An 18,404-nucleotide genomic window follows, 5' to 3' on the forward strand; every position below is an offset into this window, starting at 1 on the left:
TAGAATTTAATTTTAAATAATATGGAGATTTGCAGTAATTAAATAATCATTTGAGTTTTTTAGAAATTCATTTTTAAAATTAATTAAACATAATTAATTCAAAATATTATTTATTTTAAAATATAATCTCCAATTAATTTTTGAAAATCAATAAAATGGCATACGCGTACAAACGTATTGGTTATAGTTTCTTTTATTTCGTAGTTTGTTGATACTCGAGAAAAAGTTTTTGCGCTTCATCCTTCGTATATATTTTTAAAACGGTCTCTAATTATAAATTTCATTTTTGAAAATCGGTTGAATAACGTTTTATTTTTACCGATTATTTTTCGGTCCTAAACATGCATATTGTTTGTGCGTTATTTAAAATATTGTAACAACAATATTGGAATGTTGACACATTTTATAATGACTTTGATGGTTATTTGAATATTTTCACGGTGGTCTTATTCTCGGTGGTCTTATTCTCGGTGGTCTTATTCTCGGTGGTCTTCTTCTTGATGGTCTTCTTCGCGCTTGTCGTCTTCGCAGTAGTTGTCTTCTAAGTCGTCGTCTATTTTGATTTGGGTTTCTCATTAAGAGAGAAATCTTAAGCTCGTACTTTTCAGATCTTTTCGATGATAAAATAGTATGATTTGATTTCTTCATTCTATTTAATTTTTTTAAGTGGCATATTTTATGCACGTGACTCAGGTAAAGAGTCGCTGTCTACTATCAGCCTGTTGTCTACCATCACCCCTGTCATTACTCTTAATGTACACATTACTTTGATATCTTATGGAATGTGCATAGTGGGTTGTATATTTATTTCCTTTTTCTTTTTCTCTCTCTCACCTTTCAAATAAAAAGTACACATTACTACTTTGAAATAATGGTATCTTATGGAACGTGTACAGCGATTGTATATTTTATTTCCTTTTTCTCTTTCTCACCTACCGATAAGTTTTCATAACTCGTTTCGTTTCTATTTAACCTAATTTTTCTCTTTCTATATATATATATATTATACATACATACACAAATAGAAGTTACATCAATATTACAGAGATCTGATCAATGGCTTCAAATGATAATTCACAAATTGAAGACATCAATGTTCTACAGAAGCACGTGGCTTTCTTCGATCGCAACCATGATGGTATCATTTACCCTGGCGAGACCTTCAAAGGTAATTTCCTTCAAACCCTAATCATGTTTTTTTCTCAAATCTTTTTTCCAACATGTTTTGTTTTTCTAATGATCAGGTTTTCGAGCAATTGGAGCCGGCCTTCTCTTGTCCTCCGTCGCTGCCATTTTCATCAACGTGAAACTCAGTCACAAAACTCGCCCGGTACACACTCTCTCTCTCACACAGTTAAAATAATTGATATTATAAAGAATTTTTTTTTTTAAACGAATAAATGTCATTTTATTAAAATCCAAAAACGGGAAAGAAAACGGACATATTTTCCTCTAACTTTCTAACAAACCTAGAAAGTTAGAATAAAGTTCAAGAACCAAACAATTTTAACAAAGCAACATACATGATTTACAAACAAAACATAAAGAACTAGCTAGCCTTAAAACATTTAAAAGATGTGACTTCATCATAATTGACTTTTCATTCGTGACAAATGACTCATTCCCGCTCGTCTTTAGAAACCCGTCTCCACGTTCTAATTAGCGCACCACAATCAAATACAATGTCGTTCCACACATGATCAACGTTTCGACGAACTCTACAAAAGACTCTAGCATTTCTCTCAGCCCACAAATGATAAACGATGGCAGCAAACCCACACTTAAAAACGTTAGCATGAAATTTACTACCTTTAGATAAGACTTGGGCAGCAACTTTTATATTCTCCCAGGACCCCGGCAAGCTCACAATTCCCATGGCTAAAGTAAAAAGATTCCAAATAGACCTAGCAAAAAAACAACCACCCAAAAGATGTTCAATGGACTCCGCAAACCCACTAAAAAAGAACACAATAGCGTCCGGAATATCCATATAAGCAAGAATACGATCACGGGTACTAAGTCTACCACGAAAAGCCAACCAAAGAATAAATCGGTATCTCGGAATAATTTTCAAGGACCACACAAGTGAAGCCCAACTTACAATTTGACCTCTTTCCCGAATAACGTTCCAAATCGCACTTGACTTAATTTTCCCATTTTCTTCCGCTTTCCACAAGTGCACATCAGCCATATTACAAATATTGAGACCGTTCAAATGATCAATAGCTCTTTTGCCTTCCAATACTCTAGTAATAACCGAAACCCAAAGCCCGCTATGAATGTTATGGACCGCGGCAGCCGTACAATCCCTCCGGATCCTTAGGCCTCGGAATTCGTCTCTACTAATCAATGGTTTGTTTTCGAACCATGGGTCGTGCCAAAACAGACTGCCACGCCCATCACCAATTCGGATGTCAAATATCAAACCAAAGCTGTTTTTTAGCAAAATTGGAACTTAATTAAAGGGAAAAAAACAATAAATTAATTGTATCTTAACTTATTCAAAACATCTTTATAAAGAATAATAGTTTTGATTATTCATTGACCTTGAGATCTACGCTTATATATATTTAATTGAAATTTGTTATATTTGCTTAGTAGCTGTATTATTCAATAATTTAGTCACATCTGTCCTATGCACGGATGAACCATTAGTGATTTTGATTTTACTTAATTGAGATTTTTTGAAAAAAGTATTTTGTATGGATAAGAAAAAGTTTTCCTTTACTTTTTTTTTCTAGGTTATAACTTTTTCTTCCACAAAAATTATAAACTCATCTGAATAGTTCATGTAACAATATTAAATCTTATCTTATAAATCAAAGTTCTCAAACTTCAGTTCTCACTTCAAAACCTTCTAATTAAAGGGTCATCATAAAGTTGAAGGAATAAAATCATGAATTAACATATGACCAAGAAAAAGTGTGAAAGGAAAAAAAATAACTTATGAAAAAAACAGATACCTAGATAATACGTTTATTTCAAGGTAATTAATCAATCTAAAATTATTTTAATAGTTAAATAAGTTTTGAATAAATTAATATTTCAAAAATAAATGTTGAATAAATATATAAAGAAAAATGAAAATTTAATTACTTGGTGTTATAATTAATTGATAAGATGTGAAAATAATATTAAAAAATACTTAAATTATGTAATTTATTATTTTTGAAAGATATTTTTATATATTTTTGCTATATTACTAAGTTAAGTTAAGTCAATTCATAACTTATTGAACTAGATTAAGTCATATTTTTTAGTTTAATATGATTTGAGTCTAATTAATTAATTTTATATAATATTTATTAAATAAACTTAATTTAAATAAATACTTAATTATACCGATATTAAATATTAATTTGTGTTATAAAAATTAGATTTAATCAATTTTGGAGAGATTTTAAAATCTACAAATAATTTTGAGCTTATATATTGAAGTCCAAAAAATATCCTATCTAGAGCTTAAACCTACAAATAGTTGCTTCATTTGTATCAAAACATGTAAATAGCTTAAAATATGTATTGTATTTCCATAATTCCTTTACAAGCAGGATCCTCCTCACATAGACAATTAGCTTATCTTTTTTCACTTAATCAATTTAAAATTCAATTTATTAAAAAACATTAATAAAACTCAAATAATCAAATATCAATACAACCTCTAATAGTTATTAAATTAATTGAGTTTCAAAATAATATAAATATGATTGATTAATATACAGGGCAAATTTCCCTCTCTCTACTTCCCTATAGAGATAAAGAACATTCATAGAGCCAAGCATGAGAGTGACTCTGGTGTATATGACTCCGAAGGAAGGTACACATTTTCTCTCGATTTTCATATTTTTTTTAATATATTATCGAGTATTAATTTAGATGAAATAATGATTTAAACTTTTTTTTAAATATATATATATATATATATATATATATATATATATATAAAATTTTAATATCATTTGTTCGTTCAAATTTGGCTCGAAAGTTTTTCCAATAATATCCATATATATGATTAATGAGATTAAGGACATGTAAAGTTTTGTGTTAGGATGATTGATAAACATAATTAAGATTGCTAACTTTTTTCTACCCTAATATTTTAGCCTAGCATTTTTTTTTTAAATGAGCAATTTTTATTAATTTTAGCCTAAGATTAATGAGATTAAAGACAAGTAAAACTTGTGTTAGGATGATTTAAAAGTTTAGTGAAGATAACTTTTATATTTATATGTTCTTGTTTCTCTTAATTTTAATTAAATAAATACTATTTAAGAAAAAAAATGTCAATAAATTAATTTTAGTCATTTTTAAAGGTTTATAAAGAAAATAAATCAATTACATTTTTTCATCGGCCTAACATAAATATTTTAATATTTGTGTATCATGTAAATATAGAGATATATATTGTAATATATATTCTATTTTTTATTGTTATTATAAGTTTTTGTTTATTTTCTCAACTTACTTATTATGTTTAATTTTGTGTGCACTTTTGAAAGGTTTGTTCCCTCAAAATTCGAAGAAATATTCCAGAAACACGCTCTCACTTATCCAAATGCTTTAACGGAAAATGAGATAAAAACGTTCTTGCACGCTAAAAGAGTTCCCAAGAACTACACCGGATGGTTTGACCTCGCTCTTTTTAATTATCTAATCCGATTTTACATAAGATACTATTAATATATATCAAATATGATTATTGAATTAAATATTCTAAGTGTAGGTTTGCAGCCTTCATAGAGTGGAAGGTGTTATACATATTGGCCAAGGATAAGAATGGTTTGTTGCAGAAAGAGACAGTAAGAGGTCTCTACGATGGAACCCTCTTTGAGAAAATGGAAGAGGAGAAAAATATGAAAACAAAATAAATGACAAAAATGCCCCCACCAGCCTACTATATATTATTTTTATTGATTAAACTATGTACTTAATAAAGGATAAAAATTGTTGTGCTCTTTATTAGTGTGAAGTGAAATATTATTTGTTTTGCTATTTATTAGTGTGAAGTTGAAATATTTGTTTGTTAATTTTCTGTACTAGTGAAAGTGAATCAAGTGGAATATATTTTTAATACTATCTTCTTCTTCTTTTTTTTTTTTTTTTTCATTTTTAGAAGTAACTTTTTTTTTGTCTTCTTAGAGTACAAATTAGGGATCAGATAAATTCAAAAGATTTATCAAAACCTTACAAATGTCTATATGTCAAAAAAACAGACATAACATTTTTTTTATAAAAATGATAGATCTCTGACTTTCATGGATAACTAATTTGAAGTAAAATACTCACATACAAAAAAAATCACACCAAATAAAAGCAAAAAGTGGAGAAGACAGAACGATAACGCCTCACATCCAGCGAAAACCAGCCCAAACGTACAACCAATTACAATAAAAAATAAAACAAACAAACAAGACTTAAAATAACTTAAAATATGGATGGTTTATGGACATATCTAAACCCAGCAACATTACAACAAATTAGTTATATAAAACTTTGAACATATTCAAAACTTAAAAGAAAACAAAAGAAGAAAAAAAAATGCAAAACTCAAGTAGCAAGGTAAGATAATTACTAATGAGTGCTTAGAAAAAGAACACGAATAATATTTTCAAAAGCATGAATCAAGATTTCATTTCTATATAGATAATAGTATATACAATACAATGATACAAATAAATCAAATCGTTTTATAATGATACAAAGTGATCAAAGTGCATATGCTTAAGTCTTAATTATGGATGGCAATGGGGCGGTTTGGGGCGGGGAATGCAATTACCATCCCCATCCCGTTTTATTTTCGGGATTTTTAATACAATTCCCGCCCCGTTCGGTTTTTTTCGGTTTCGGGGAATCCCGCGGGGCACCGTTAATAATTTTTATTTAAAAATAAATAAATAAATATTATACAATAAAATTATATAAACCAATTTTTTAATATATTATATATTATAATATATTACAATTTTATATTATTATACATAAATAATTTTAATACTCTTATAAAATATAGTAAATAAATAAATATATTAGTAATTTAATATATTTAATTATGTTTATGTTATTTGGGACAAAATTGGGGAGAAAACGGGGTGAAATCGGGGCGAGTCGGGGGACAAATACCATCCCCGTCCCATCCTCGTTCGATTTCGGGGAAAAACCGTCCCAAACGGGGCAATTCGTTTCGATTTTCGCAGGGAGATTGTAAATTTTCATCCTTAGTCTTAACACATCTTACAAATAGTGAATCTACAATATTTAAAAAAGTGCTTCAAATTATTCTTTGCAATTAAAAGAGGAGTATTTTTGAAATTGTGGTGATGAAAGACTCAGAAAATAAGATTAAACTTGAAAATGCAAAATCCATTTTTTTCATCCAGTTGATAAATGATGTCTGCTAAACAGTAAACAAAATTATCATATATTACATTTAATTTATTTATTAGTTCAGAATTTAATAAAACCAATTTATCAACATGGGGTGGTGGCGCAGTTGGCTAGCGCGTAGGTCTCATAGCTAAGAGTAATCCTGAGGTCGAGAGTTCGAGCCTCTCTCATCCCATTCTTTTGTATTTTTTCCTGAGGTCGAGAGTTCGAGCCTCTCTCACCCCATTCTTTTGTATTTTTTAGCTACTATACCAAAATGAATGAACAATACTAGTATAAATGTATAATATGTATTACCTATTTGATATAATATTGATGTACAATCAACAAAATAAAACAAATTCTATTCCATTAATGCTATGAGTAATATGTCTTTCAATAAATTTAGGTACCACTAAACACACAAAAATGTTTTGTTGTTAATTATAATAAATTAGTATCTATTATTGAAAAGAAAGACTTTATGCTGCTAATTTAGAACTTCAATATCCATTTCTGAAAAAAATAAGCATGTCTCTCTACTTAGAAATGTGAAGAAGAGTTTGAGAGTTGCCAATGATCTATTAAGAAGAAATGTTCTTTTATACATATATATATACTAGCACTACATTAATGTTTTCAATTCTCTTTCACTAATTTTAACTTTTATGTGATCTCATGGCCTTTGAATGGGTAAATTTAATTTAAGTGCTTGATTGTCACATTTCTTCTATTAGAATGTACTTTGTGAGAAATTTCTGAAATGTTTGATGGTTGAATTTGCTAAAATTGGTACATTGTAACTAAAACGGTTAATTCAATGCTACATATACATGTAGGGTATGTATTCCACTCATAAGTATCATCTTTCTTATTTGTTAGATTTTTTTTATTCGTATATTTGCCGTTATCTTAGTGGATAAATGCACTACATGTACTAATAGCATCGAACTAGACCAAAACACAGGCCAAAAAATAACTGAAGACGCATAACCAAAACATAAGACAATACAAGATGGAATTACGAAATAAGAACATACATGAAAGTAATGCATGAAAGAATTGTCCAATAAGAAGAACTATTTCTAGCAATCGGTACGATGCTTGGATATCGAAGCCGGGCGTTTTCGAGAATCTTGCGTTTTCTTGACTTCAATTTGTTGCCCCTGAACTACATCTACAACAGCAGTTCCGCCGATTGAAACCAGAATGTTGTTGTAGGTGTTAGCCTGTTTAAGATCACCATTTTCAAAAAAATGAATTACCCTACTCTCCATCCAATCACGCAACTCCTTCCTGTAATAATCTGAAGCAAGGAACTCAATCTGATAACCCTGAAGAACACGATCCTCACAATAACGTCCCTCCATCTTTTCCATCATTTCATTGTAACGATTCTCATAATCTAATGGGTCCGGCTCCTTCCACATCCCACCAGGAACCATTCTTTTCGCAACGGAGGCTAACTTATTCTCCTTCTCCGTCTTAAGAACTTCGATCTGTCGCTGCAGTTCACGAATCTTTGGCTCAAATTCCTCCCGGGTTCTCTTTTTCTCAACGCTAAGAGCACTTATTTGGTAGTTCAGGGCCGATATCAAATCAATGTCAAGGGGGATATTCTGACCGGGTTGGGCAGTTTTCATGGTTTCGTTCAAACGTTTCTCGTTTGTAATCAGTTTTTGTCCTTCATGGGAACGTACCCATTTGAGGAAGCTAATGACTTCAAGGGTATTGGAGGAGGTTCGGTATCTGATTACATCGGCATAAAACGCAGCATGGTAGATCAGGTCTTGTAAATGATCACCGAGATGAGAAAAACATTTCGTCAACTTGACGAATTGCTGATGTGTTATGCCGCACTTTATGAACGCGGCGGGGGTGAAGAGATTGGCTTGGAACCCAATTCTAATGAAGGGTGCTATGAGAGGGGCAAGTTCCGCAGCTTGTTCTTCCAGATTTTCATTATTGGAGGCCATTGTCAAGGTTGATCGAACAGACTTGAAACAGAGAAGTATGAAGGTGAAAGGGCAGACTTTACTTTGATTTTTGTTTGTATAAAGAGATACAATTTGTATGTTTAAATAAGAGAGGAAATGGAACTCGATACATGTAGTAGTGTTCATATTGAGTCTTTTCAAATCTTCATATTGGGGTTGTGTTAGTTTTTTTAATAAATAAATAAAAAGTAGTACATATTTGAAGAAATTCAAGAAATTTGATTGATGGTAGTGACTTACATAGTTTAGATTAGTCTCATTTGGAAAATATGTATTCTTTTCTGAAAATGAAAATTAGAGTTGTTTCACAATTCATAAGACCTGTTGTTATTGCTACATGAGGTTATCAATATTTGTATTTTGTACATATAATATAGAAGATAAAGAGTCACAAAGTTTATTTTTGGATTTAAAAACAAAAATATGAGAAATAAATTACATTGATTTGGTGGATTTAATTACCAATAGATAAGTAGTGGTTGAGTCTTAATAAATAATATTTACTTTTTTTGGGAAAAGATTAAGGAGAGTGTCGTAATTAATGGTATTGGGATTTGCTATTGGTTTGGGAAGAGAGACAATGAAGTGATTGTAAGAATAGGAAGAATGTCAATTTTACACACCAAGTGGTAAGAAGTGTCAAATTTACTTATTAAGTATCAAAATTCTATTTATATGTATGAACTTATCAAAAAATGTCAAATATATATTTAAAATAACAGAAATGTTAAACGGTGTTAAACGGTGTTAAAATTTTTACAATGTAATATATTTTTTATTTTTTCAAATTGACATTATTTTTCCATTTAAACAAAATTTATTTTTACTTTCTCTCTCATCCCTCCACAACTCTCCATTTTTTTTTTAATTTTTCTCTCTTTGATTAACTCAAGTTCTTTTGGATTTTTACCTTCTTCTAACCTCCAAATGCTCTCTAACTGAACTTTAAATAGTCATCATTGTTGGTGAAAGTTTTTGTTGGCCGATTCCTAAATCATAGACGTTGTGGCCAAAATCTTCATTAGTCGAACCCTAAATCATTGTCGCCATTAGCGGACAATGTTGAATCAATGTAAAATCTCCCTTAACCGACTTGTTTTAATTTTAGTTTTCATAATACTCACCCTGTTAAACTTTATCGATAATGGAGGAGAACAGGATGGAGGAGAACAGGATTCTGCGAGAAGAGATTAATATGATACGCGCAGAACAGGAAGCACAAAAGGAGGCACATGAAGCACAAAATGAGGCACAAGAGAAAAGGATTAACGATATCCAGGCGGAGGTGCGCGCACAAAAAGAAGCTTTTGAGGCGTTCATGTCTATGATTTCCCCTCCTCCCCCTAAACCCTAATTAGTGAATTCTCATTACAATTTAATTTCAAATTTTTGTATTACTATTTAGTATTTTGTTGAATTTGGATTTAATTTTATTTAAGAATGGTTTTTTTGTATTGTCTTCTTTTTCGTAAAAATATTTAAAACAGGTTTTGTGAAAATAAAAAAATAATCGTGGTTTTTTAAATTTGTTCATTATTATTAACCACGGCGTTACGAAAGCTGTGGTTAATAAAACAGTATTTATTAACCACGGCGTTAGGGAAGCCGTGTTTAATAATACTGTATTATTAATCACCGCTTTCGTAACGCCGTGGTTAATAATACTGTATTATTAACCACGGCTTTCGTAACGCCGTGATTAATAATAGTGTATTATTAACCACGGCTTTCGTAACGCCGTGATTAATAATACACTATTATTAACCACGGCTTTCCTAACGCCGTGATTAATAATACAGTATTATTAAACACGGCTTCCCTAACGCCGTGGTTAATAAATACTGTTTTATTAACCACAGCTTTCGTAACGCCGTGGTTAATAATACACTATTATTAACCACGGCTTCCTCCACATAGAGCCGTGGTTAATAATCAAAAACTTTTAACCTCGAGATTTATAGTGTCCACGAGCGACGGCTTTGTTCGCCGACGTTAATAATCATTAACGTCGGCAATAAAGCTTTTAACGACGGTTTTCGCCGTCTTTAATAGTCTTTTTTTTACTAGTGATCAGCTCCCAGACGTAACCCCAAAATCCAAGTCTTTCTCGGTTAAATCTTACACTATCATCATCATTGGTTGAAACATTCATTGATCGAATCCTAAATTGTCAATGTTGTGGTGAAGTCTTTGTTGGCCAAATCCTAAATTGCCAGTGCTGTGGCGAAGTCTTAATAACTCGTTACTTTTTAGAACAATTTTTATAATTAATCAATTAAATATTATTATTAATAATAAAATTACTCATAGATGAAGAAATGAAGAGAGAAATATTTAAAGAAAATGGTAAGTTGTGAGGGTAAAGAAAAGAGAAAATAAATAAGAAAAGATTTTAATGTTTTGTTTGAATAAAAATAATTAAAGTAATGTCAATTTAAAAAAATAAAAAATATGTGGATATTACATGTGGCAAAAATTTTAACACTGTTTAACATTTCTGTTATTTTAAATATATTTGACACTTTTTGACAAGTTCATACATATAAATGAAATTTTGATACTTAATAAATAAATTTGACATCTTCTTACAACTTAGTGGGTAAAATTGACATTCTTCCCTGGTAGGAATTCAAAAAATGCAATTAGATTTTGATAATAGAGGACTTAATTAAAAAGGCATTTAAGTACAAAAATAATAAATTTATTAATTAAAGATTAAAATTAAAATTTGTATCATATATATATATATATATATATATATATATATATATATATATATATATATATATATATATTTATATTATTTGGTTCCTTATAATTATGTCATTGTGTAATATAAATTTTTTATTTATAAAAAGAAAAATTAAAGTCTCTAATATAAAAGATAATTGCTAAGAGACTAAATGTTACTATTTTATTTTATTTTATTTTGTTAAAAAAATTCTAAGTTGAAAAGAGAGAGTCAAACTAATGATTATCAATTTTATACACTAAAATCATATCGATTATGAAATGTTTTTTTTTTTTTTACTGTAGACATGGTTTTCGACCGAGGATGACATGATTTTCGACCGAAAAACTTTTGTTGTAAGTTTTCGACCGAGAATAGTAAACGCAACTATCACTCATGACTAAGAAGATTCAACTTGGAAACGGTTTGTTTGAGTTTCTTCCGATTTTCGGGATTTTGCCAAGGATCGTCTTTAAGTTCGAGAATGATGGCTGAGCCTTCTAATATGCCGCCCTAAGTTGGATCACAAGATTAGTTTTTTATAGGAAAAACTAGTGATCTGGTCCCTCGGTCGAATATATCGATCATGAAACGGTTTTTGACCGTGGGCATGATTTTTGACCATGTTTGGACATGATTTTGGACTACAATTCACACAAAGTATCGCATTTTACTACGTTCTTTTTCGGAGGAAAAGATCATTCGAACATTGGGAATTTTGATGCGAAAAGGTCATTCCACTTGATTAGATAACTTATAATACTGCGAAAAGAACATTTGAACATTGAGCATTTGGCTGTCTGATGTGTAGGCTGAGTAACGATGAGCCTACGCTCGACTAGCCTCCTCAACCGACCTAAAAGTACAAGGAAAAATAAAGGGAGTCTAGAGAAATTGGCTGAAAAGGCTACCACTTTTTCTAGGTGTCCGACCAGTCACATGGCTGGTCTATCAACTGGTCAAGCCCGTCTCCCGACTCATCTCCCAACCGGCCATGATGCCCTCCCCTGGCCGGTCATATATCCTCCACCCCGACCGGCATGGCTGCTTTCAACCAAATCACCAGCGCTACTCCTTCGACAGGCCATGTCGCTGTCACCCTGACTAGTCACGATGTTGTTTTTCCAGCCGAGCTCACATCAGCCATTACGGCATGTCACGACATCCCCACTTCGACCGCTCAAATTCCCGATAAGTCGTGGACCATGGGATGAAATGAAATCGCAAATCTAGCGGGTATTCAGAACCAAATTCTCAAGTCTCTCGCCCAGTTCCAAAGGCATGAACTTGTCATGACCACTGAAAGGAGCGAACAAATCATTTTCCAATTCAAAATCCGATTCGAGCAAGATTGGATCTCATTCAACAAAGATAAAAATACGAGGAAATCGTTCTGTTGTCGGTTGGTTTCACGAGGGAGTTACAAGTGCCCCAAAACCTATGCAAACACTACACAAACAAATACAAACCGAACATGGAAAACCAACAAGGTTTGGGGCAAAAACGAGACAGCTAATGGAAGCAAGCTCAATGTGGATCCTAGCCTAAAAATTAAAACACTCGAACACCCGCTCCAAATTGAACTCCCCTTGGAAATTGAAGAGGGATGCGTCAACGATTGGAAGCGAGTTGTCGTCGGTCACTTCATGCGCACCCATAAGGCCCCATTCCGAGCAATCAAGGCCGCCCTTTTCCGAGAATGGAGCGAAAAGGGACTAAAAAAAGTCAAAGTCAACGACTTTGGCTATTTCTTCCTCACTTTTGGCACAGAGCCTGAAGCCCAAGTCATTACCGACTTAGATTTCACCTTCATGTTCAACTTATGTTTCAATCTCGCCAAATGGAATGAAGAAATGGACATCAATAGCAAACCGCCACAATCCGAACAAGTGTGAGTGAGACTAAGAAACATCACATCACACCTTTATAATGCCAAATCATTTTTCTACCTCACCGGACTCATTGGGAAGCCGCTTAAGCTCGATCCCGACTTTGACTCATTTGAACGGGTCATGTTTTCCCGCGTTTGTATTGAGATCGACTTAACAAGTACAAAACCGGAAAAATTCGAGTTAAGATGCCGGAATGGAAACATGGCCAGCCTATGACCACTCCCGAACAAGAGAATGTCAAGGTGGTCAAGAAATCCTATATCGAAATTCTCAAAGCAAGTGAAAGCCACAACGAACGCGTGAACGAGAACCAAACCGATACCGATCCCACTAAGCCTGAAACCGAGGCCCTTTTCCCACTAATTAGGTTCGAAAAGTCCGACGTCAACGTGGATGATAGCGAAAGCTAAAGCATCTCGAAAACCATGAGCTCCGAAACCAAAGAAAGTCGCAACATTGTCAAAGAAACCACCTTAAGGGATACAACTCATACTCTTAACTCCAAACTTAAGCCCAAAAGAAAAAAGTGACAAGAGAAGCTAGCGAAGACGAAGAAGCCGGAACTCTATCCGGAAATATATTCCCAAAAGACCTAAGGGTGACAAGAAAGAAGGAAAAAAAGAACAAGGACAAAGACAAGAGAGACGAGTCCGAGGAAATCAACCCCTATCGTCTTATTTAGTTGATTGATTGCTAGTTTCATTCCTTATTCACTTTTATACTTCGATTTAATGTCCATGTGCGTTTCTTAGGCCAACTGTGGATTCCTCATGATCATCGTGTGTTGACTTTGAGCAAATTGTCGTAAGTTCAATTTCAGTTCTTGTACTCCTTTAACCATTTTCAGGTCTTTTTAATTAATGGCGTAAGCCATTTCTCAAAAACAAACTAAAGATTAAAAATCCTACCATTACAACGAAAAAATTATATTCTTCGACGTTGTCTATGCAGTGTTTGAGTTCAAACAACGAATAGATCTAGGGTTTTGGGTTTGGAAACAAATCTAGAGTCTTGGGTTTGAAAACGATTTTTGCTGGATAAAGTTGAGAGAGAGGGAGATGAAATGACAGAAACGTGCAAGAAATAAATACATATACATTTTTAGTCTTTTTTGCTTTTCTTTTTCACTCTCCTACACATGTGGCACACCACGTAAGATTCGTGATTTTTCTTTCATTACTCAAATCTCTTATTTTTAATATATAAGGACCATCTAATATACATCAACAAGAGAATAAAGACAAAGAAGAAGTCGCCAATTATTACATTAACAAGAGATAACAAAGTATGAATTGAACTATACTCATGTAGAGAAAGTGTGTTGGGCGTTAGTTTGGGTGACAAATAGACTGCACCACTATATGTAGGTTCACCCAATTAGGCTAGCATCTGGGCTCAATCCTATTCGCTTTCTTTTCCAAAGAACTCTTATGTCTCCACAAGTGGATGATGATGATTTTGAAATATGATATAACATATACCGTTCAGAAATCCATCAAAGACAGTGTTGTAGATGATTTCTTGGCTGACCAACCCATTCACGTTGAGGGTGATGGTGAGGAAATGTCATTTCCGGATGATGAAGTCATGGCTGCTTAGTTTGATGCTTGGAAGCTCATATTTGATGTAGCGTTAGGAAAACATGGGTATTGTATCAGTATTCTTCTGATCGATCTATCTAGAATCTATAACCTCACATTTTTTAAACTCGAGTATGATGTCACTAACAACGAGATAAAATACGAGACATGCATTGTTGGTATCAAACTCGTTTGTGAGAAGGGAGTGCAGAAGCTTGTATTCATCAGGGATTCTAATATAATAATTCCACAAGCGAGTGGCGAATGGCAGGTCAAAGGAGAAAATCTCAAACAGTACCATTCTTATATTTCTCAACTCTTAGAATAAACTCGGGAGCGTCACATTTGTTCATTCTCTGAGAAGTCAAAATCGATTTGTTGATACTCTTGCTACGCTTACAGTAATGTCGCAGATTCCAAAGGGAATTAAAATCAAACCTCTCAAGATTAGGTAGAGGCACAATCGTGTCTACGAGAAGCCAACGATCACCAATGTAGACGTCACTGTCAAACCGTCGTACGAGCCAATCTAGACCTTCCATAGAGAAAGGAGAATATCCTCTGCATTTCCGCATTTCCAGAAGAAAGAGCGACGAACTCCTTAACAATTCACCACCAATTCAAAAAACAAAATTATCAATTAAAATTTTTAATCGTGTTTTAATTAATAAAATAATATAAGTTGTTTTGTTTGAAAAAATATAAAAAAAATTAAAATTAAAATTCTGACCTAAAATTAGTGGAATTGAGAACTATAAAATTACATGAGATTAAATTTCGTTGAAATTCTAATTTCAATTCTTAATATTAAAGGTATACCAAACTTAATAATTAGAATTGACCCAATTTCAATTTCATTTCCAATTTCATAGTTACCAAACATAGCTAAATTTTTTTGTTTTTATGTTATCTCATAATTATTTGTATTTAAATGTATGTTGTGACCTAATACTTAAAAAAACGACTCATCAAAATTACTTTATTTAGACTGATCTGATCCGGCGAACTGTTTGAATCAGTTAAAAAAAAACCATAATGAATTCGATTTAATCGATTTAGTTTGATATTCGGTTCAATTTAAATGGGTTTGAATACACCTCACTAAACAACTCAATATTTATATAACTTTCACAATAGGTGGTTCCATAACTTATAGAATATATATAACATTCAACCAAATTAATATATATATAGATATTTATTATAGTTAGTATGTTCATAACCAGCCGGCCATAACAACTTATAACGTGTGTGTGAAGCATACACACTATGGTATAAAATTACCCTATGGCCTTTAAATCGGCTATAATCAAATAAAACATGATAACTTAACTCATTCTTTTGTATTCATATTAGCCATTTCCAATGTTATCATCTTCTTCTTGATCGATGCCACCAATGTGTGAAACCATTTATAAATAAGCATTTCCAATTACACACCAAGAAACACCATAAAAAAGGACAACTTGAATTCATTTACTTCTGGTATCACAATGGAACTGTTCGGTTTTGTGGGCATACTCAGGGAGACCTTCAGAATCCTCCTATCAAAAAATGGGAAGCTAATTGCGGTTATAACCTTCATCTCCATGTTCTTCAGCCTTCTTTTTTCGATCGGCCACATCTTGTTTACCGTCAGATTGAAAGAGGACATAATTGAGAAAGGTGTGCTTATTATGCTCTCTGGTCCTATGGACCCTGAATCAGCAGATTTGATTACTTTCATAGGAAAAGACATTGGAATCCTCTTACTTGTGTCATGGGCTTTCTTTATTTCCAACATTATTCTCTCGGTTTTCACCATGGTCTCAACAACATTTGTGTCAGCCAGGTTCTACCAGGAGAAGGAGAAGACATCGTTTTCATTCAAAGAATTGTTATTGAAGGTCAATGGGTCCATCTTTAGGCCAACTCTTACATTGTTTTACATACTTCTCATGTGCATTGGTCTCTTTTCTTTGGCATTTAGTCTCCTCGTACTACTTTCATTGTTCATCGACTTATTTACAACGCTAAAGGCCATAGCCATAGCAACATCAATCATTGTCCTCACTATCTGGCTCTACTTATCCGTTGTGTTTCGTTTGGCCATGGTAATTTCAGTTCTTGATGAGCGGTTTAGTGGGATTCAAGCGCTGGGAAAGGCTGGGGGACTTGTCAAGAAAAAGAGGTTGGATGGTTTTGTGTTAAACCTTCTCTTCGCAGCAGCACTTATAGCTGTGGATGTTCCCTATATAAGGATGAGGATAGACATCCAATCTGCATCGGTTGTCATTCAAGTGATTATCGGGGCTATCGTGGTAGTTTTCTCCGAGTTTGTGGCCGTGTTTGAACATATGTCCTACACGGCATTGTATTTCGAGTGCAAGAGGATACATGGAGAAGAGATCATTGAACTACAGGGAAATTTGGAATACAAAAAACTTCCTTCTATGGCAATAACTGCTGAAGATCTCCCTTAGGGAGGTTATAAATGTTTATAAATTCAAGTTTCTTGAATCTGAAGTATTATAAATGATTGTTTCAATTAATAATGACTATCTTATTCTAGTTATGCAATTATTTCGATAAATATGAAGCTAGTAAAGTGATTATAATTTTAGGAATTATAATATATTTTTTTTTGGTAAAGGCATGTTTTAAAGTAATACAAGGATAATTAGGTTATTTGAAGAGTGATGAAACTTGAGAACTAGATGATTTGTCAAAAAGGCAAGATTTGGTTTGAACAAGTGGATCATCAAGAAGAAACAATTGATTTTAAGAGTGGAGTGTGAGAGGTTGGAGGCAAAATGGGACCTTGAGATTGAAGAGATGATATATATAAAAAATAATTTTATCCTTTTATTTTGTTAATCTAATTTGTAAAAGAATAAAGTGGCATTGTTAAATTTGTTTATAAAAGTGTTGATGCTTAGAATAAAATTATAACTTTTAGACCGTGTATGTGCAGTGAATGTGCAAAACTCTTGGATATTTTTTTATTGCTTTAACATTATCAATTATAATTAAAGTTAAATTTTTTTATCTTAATATTTACTATTTTATGAATTTCAAGTTTTTGTTTGAATTTGAAAACAATTGCTAAATGAGTATTCAAAATTAAAAATTTAATCGCTTAAAAACTAGAAAATAAAACAAAACATAAAAGGCGTAAAAAAGAAAAACCAAACAAAAAATCCAAAAAATTATGGGACAAAATATAATAAAAAATACATACTTTTGGCAGCGCTTATTTTAATTGTACCGACGCATATTTATGCATCGCTGAAAATTAGATGACACTACTTCTGGACACACAAGATTAAGCGTCGGTGACATATTTAGCAACGCATTTAGGTACAGACAAAATTCTTTTATATAAGCGTCGGCGAATGTATAATTTGTTTTAGCATATATTTTTAACGTGGAATAGTAAATAGTTATTATTATTTTATTAATCAACCAAAATGTCCTAGGCTTCAACAAACCATTTGGTTTGAAGTTAATAATCTAATGTATCAAGTGTAATGATATATATATATATATATATATATATATATATATATATATATATATATATATATATATATATATATATATATAGTGATAATAATCTAATTAAGTTGGTTATTTTATTTTGAAAACTTGTCTCTTTTTTCATTGATCCATGTTACTAGAAAGTCCTAAAAACAAGAACTAACTTGTTCATTAACCTAAATTACCATTGTGCTTGGATGCTAGCTAGGGTAACCAAGCTTCAATGGTTATCTTAATTTGATTGAAAAAACAAAATCCCAATGCGTCCTATTTCACTTTTAGTTGCAATTACCAATGCTGATGACAATGAATAATATTATAA

At 32.1% G+C, this 18,404-nt stretch overlaps 2 protein-coding genes and 1 non-coding gene across 3 annotated transcripts; all 3 read left to right on the forward strand.

Annotated features, from left to right (window-relative positions):
• Positions 1-1,030: 1,030 nt before the first annotated feature.
• LOC124910588 (probable peroxygenase 4) lies at positions 1,031-5,016 on the forward strand. The gene is made up of 5 exons (XM_047451259.1): positions 1,031-1,168; positions 1,245-1,330; positions 3,723-3,817; positions 4,500-4,625; positions 4,724-5,016. Exons 1-5 carry the CDS (start codon positions 1,057-1,059, stop codon positions 4,866-4,868), a joined length of 564 nt encoding a protein of 187 aa, XP_047307215.1. The 5' UTR covers positions 1,031-1,056; the 3' UTR covers positions 4,869-5,016.
• Positions 5,017-6,475: 1,459 nt separating this feature from the next.
• TRNAM-CAU lies at positions 6,476-6,559 on the forward strand. Its single transcript is given in 2 exon segments — positions 6,476-6,513; positions 6,524-6,559. It is a non-coding gene; the product is annotated as a tRNA-Met (tRNA).
• A 9,497-nt stretch (positions 6,560-16,056) lies between these two features.
• LOC124909805 lies at positions 16,057-17,025 on the forward strand. Its single transcript, XM_047450442.1, has one exon. It carries the CDS (start codon positions 16,057-16,059, stop codon positions 17,023-17,025), a length of 969 nt encoding a protein of 322 aa, XP_047306398.1.
• Positions 17,026-18,404: the final 1,379 nt, after the last annotated feature.

Source organism: Impatiens glandulifera, chromosome 7, assembly GCF_907164915.1.
Source record: "Impatiens glandulifera chromosome 7, dImpGla2.1, whole genome shotgun sequence".
Lineage (NCBI taxonomy): Eukaryota > Viridiplantae > Streptophyta > Magnoliopsida > Ericales > Balsaminaceae > Impatiens > Impatiens glandulifera.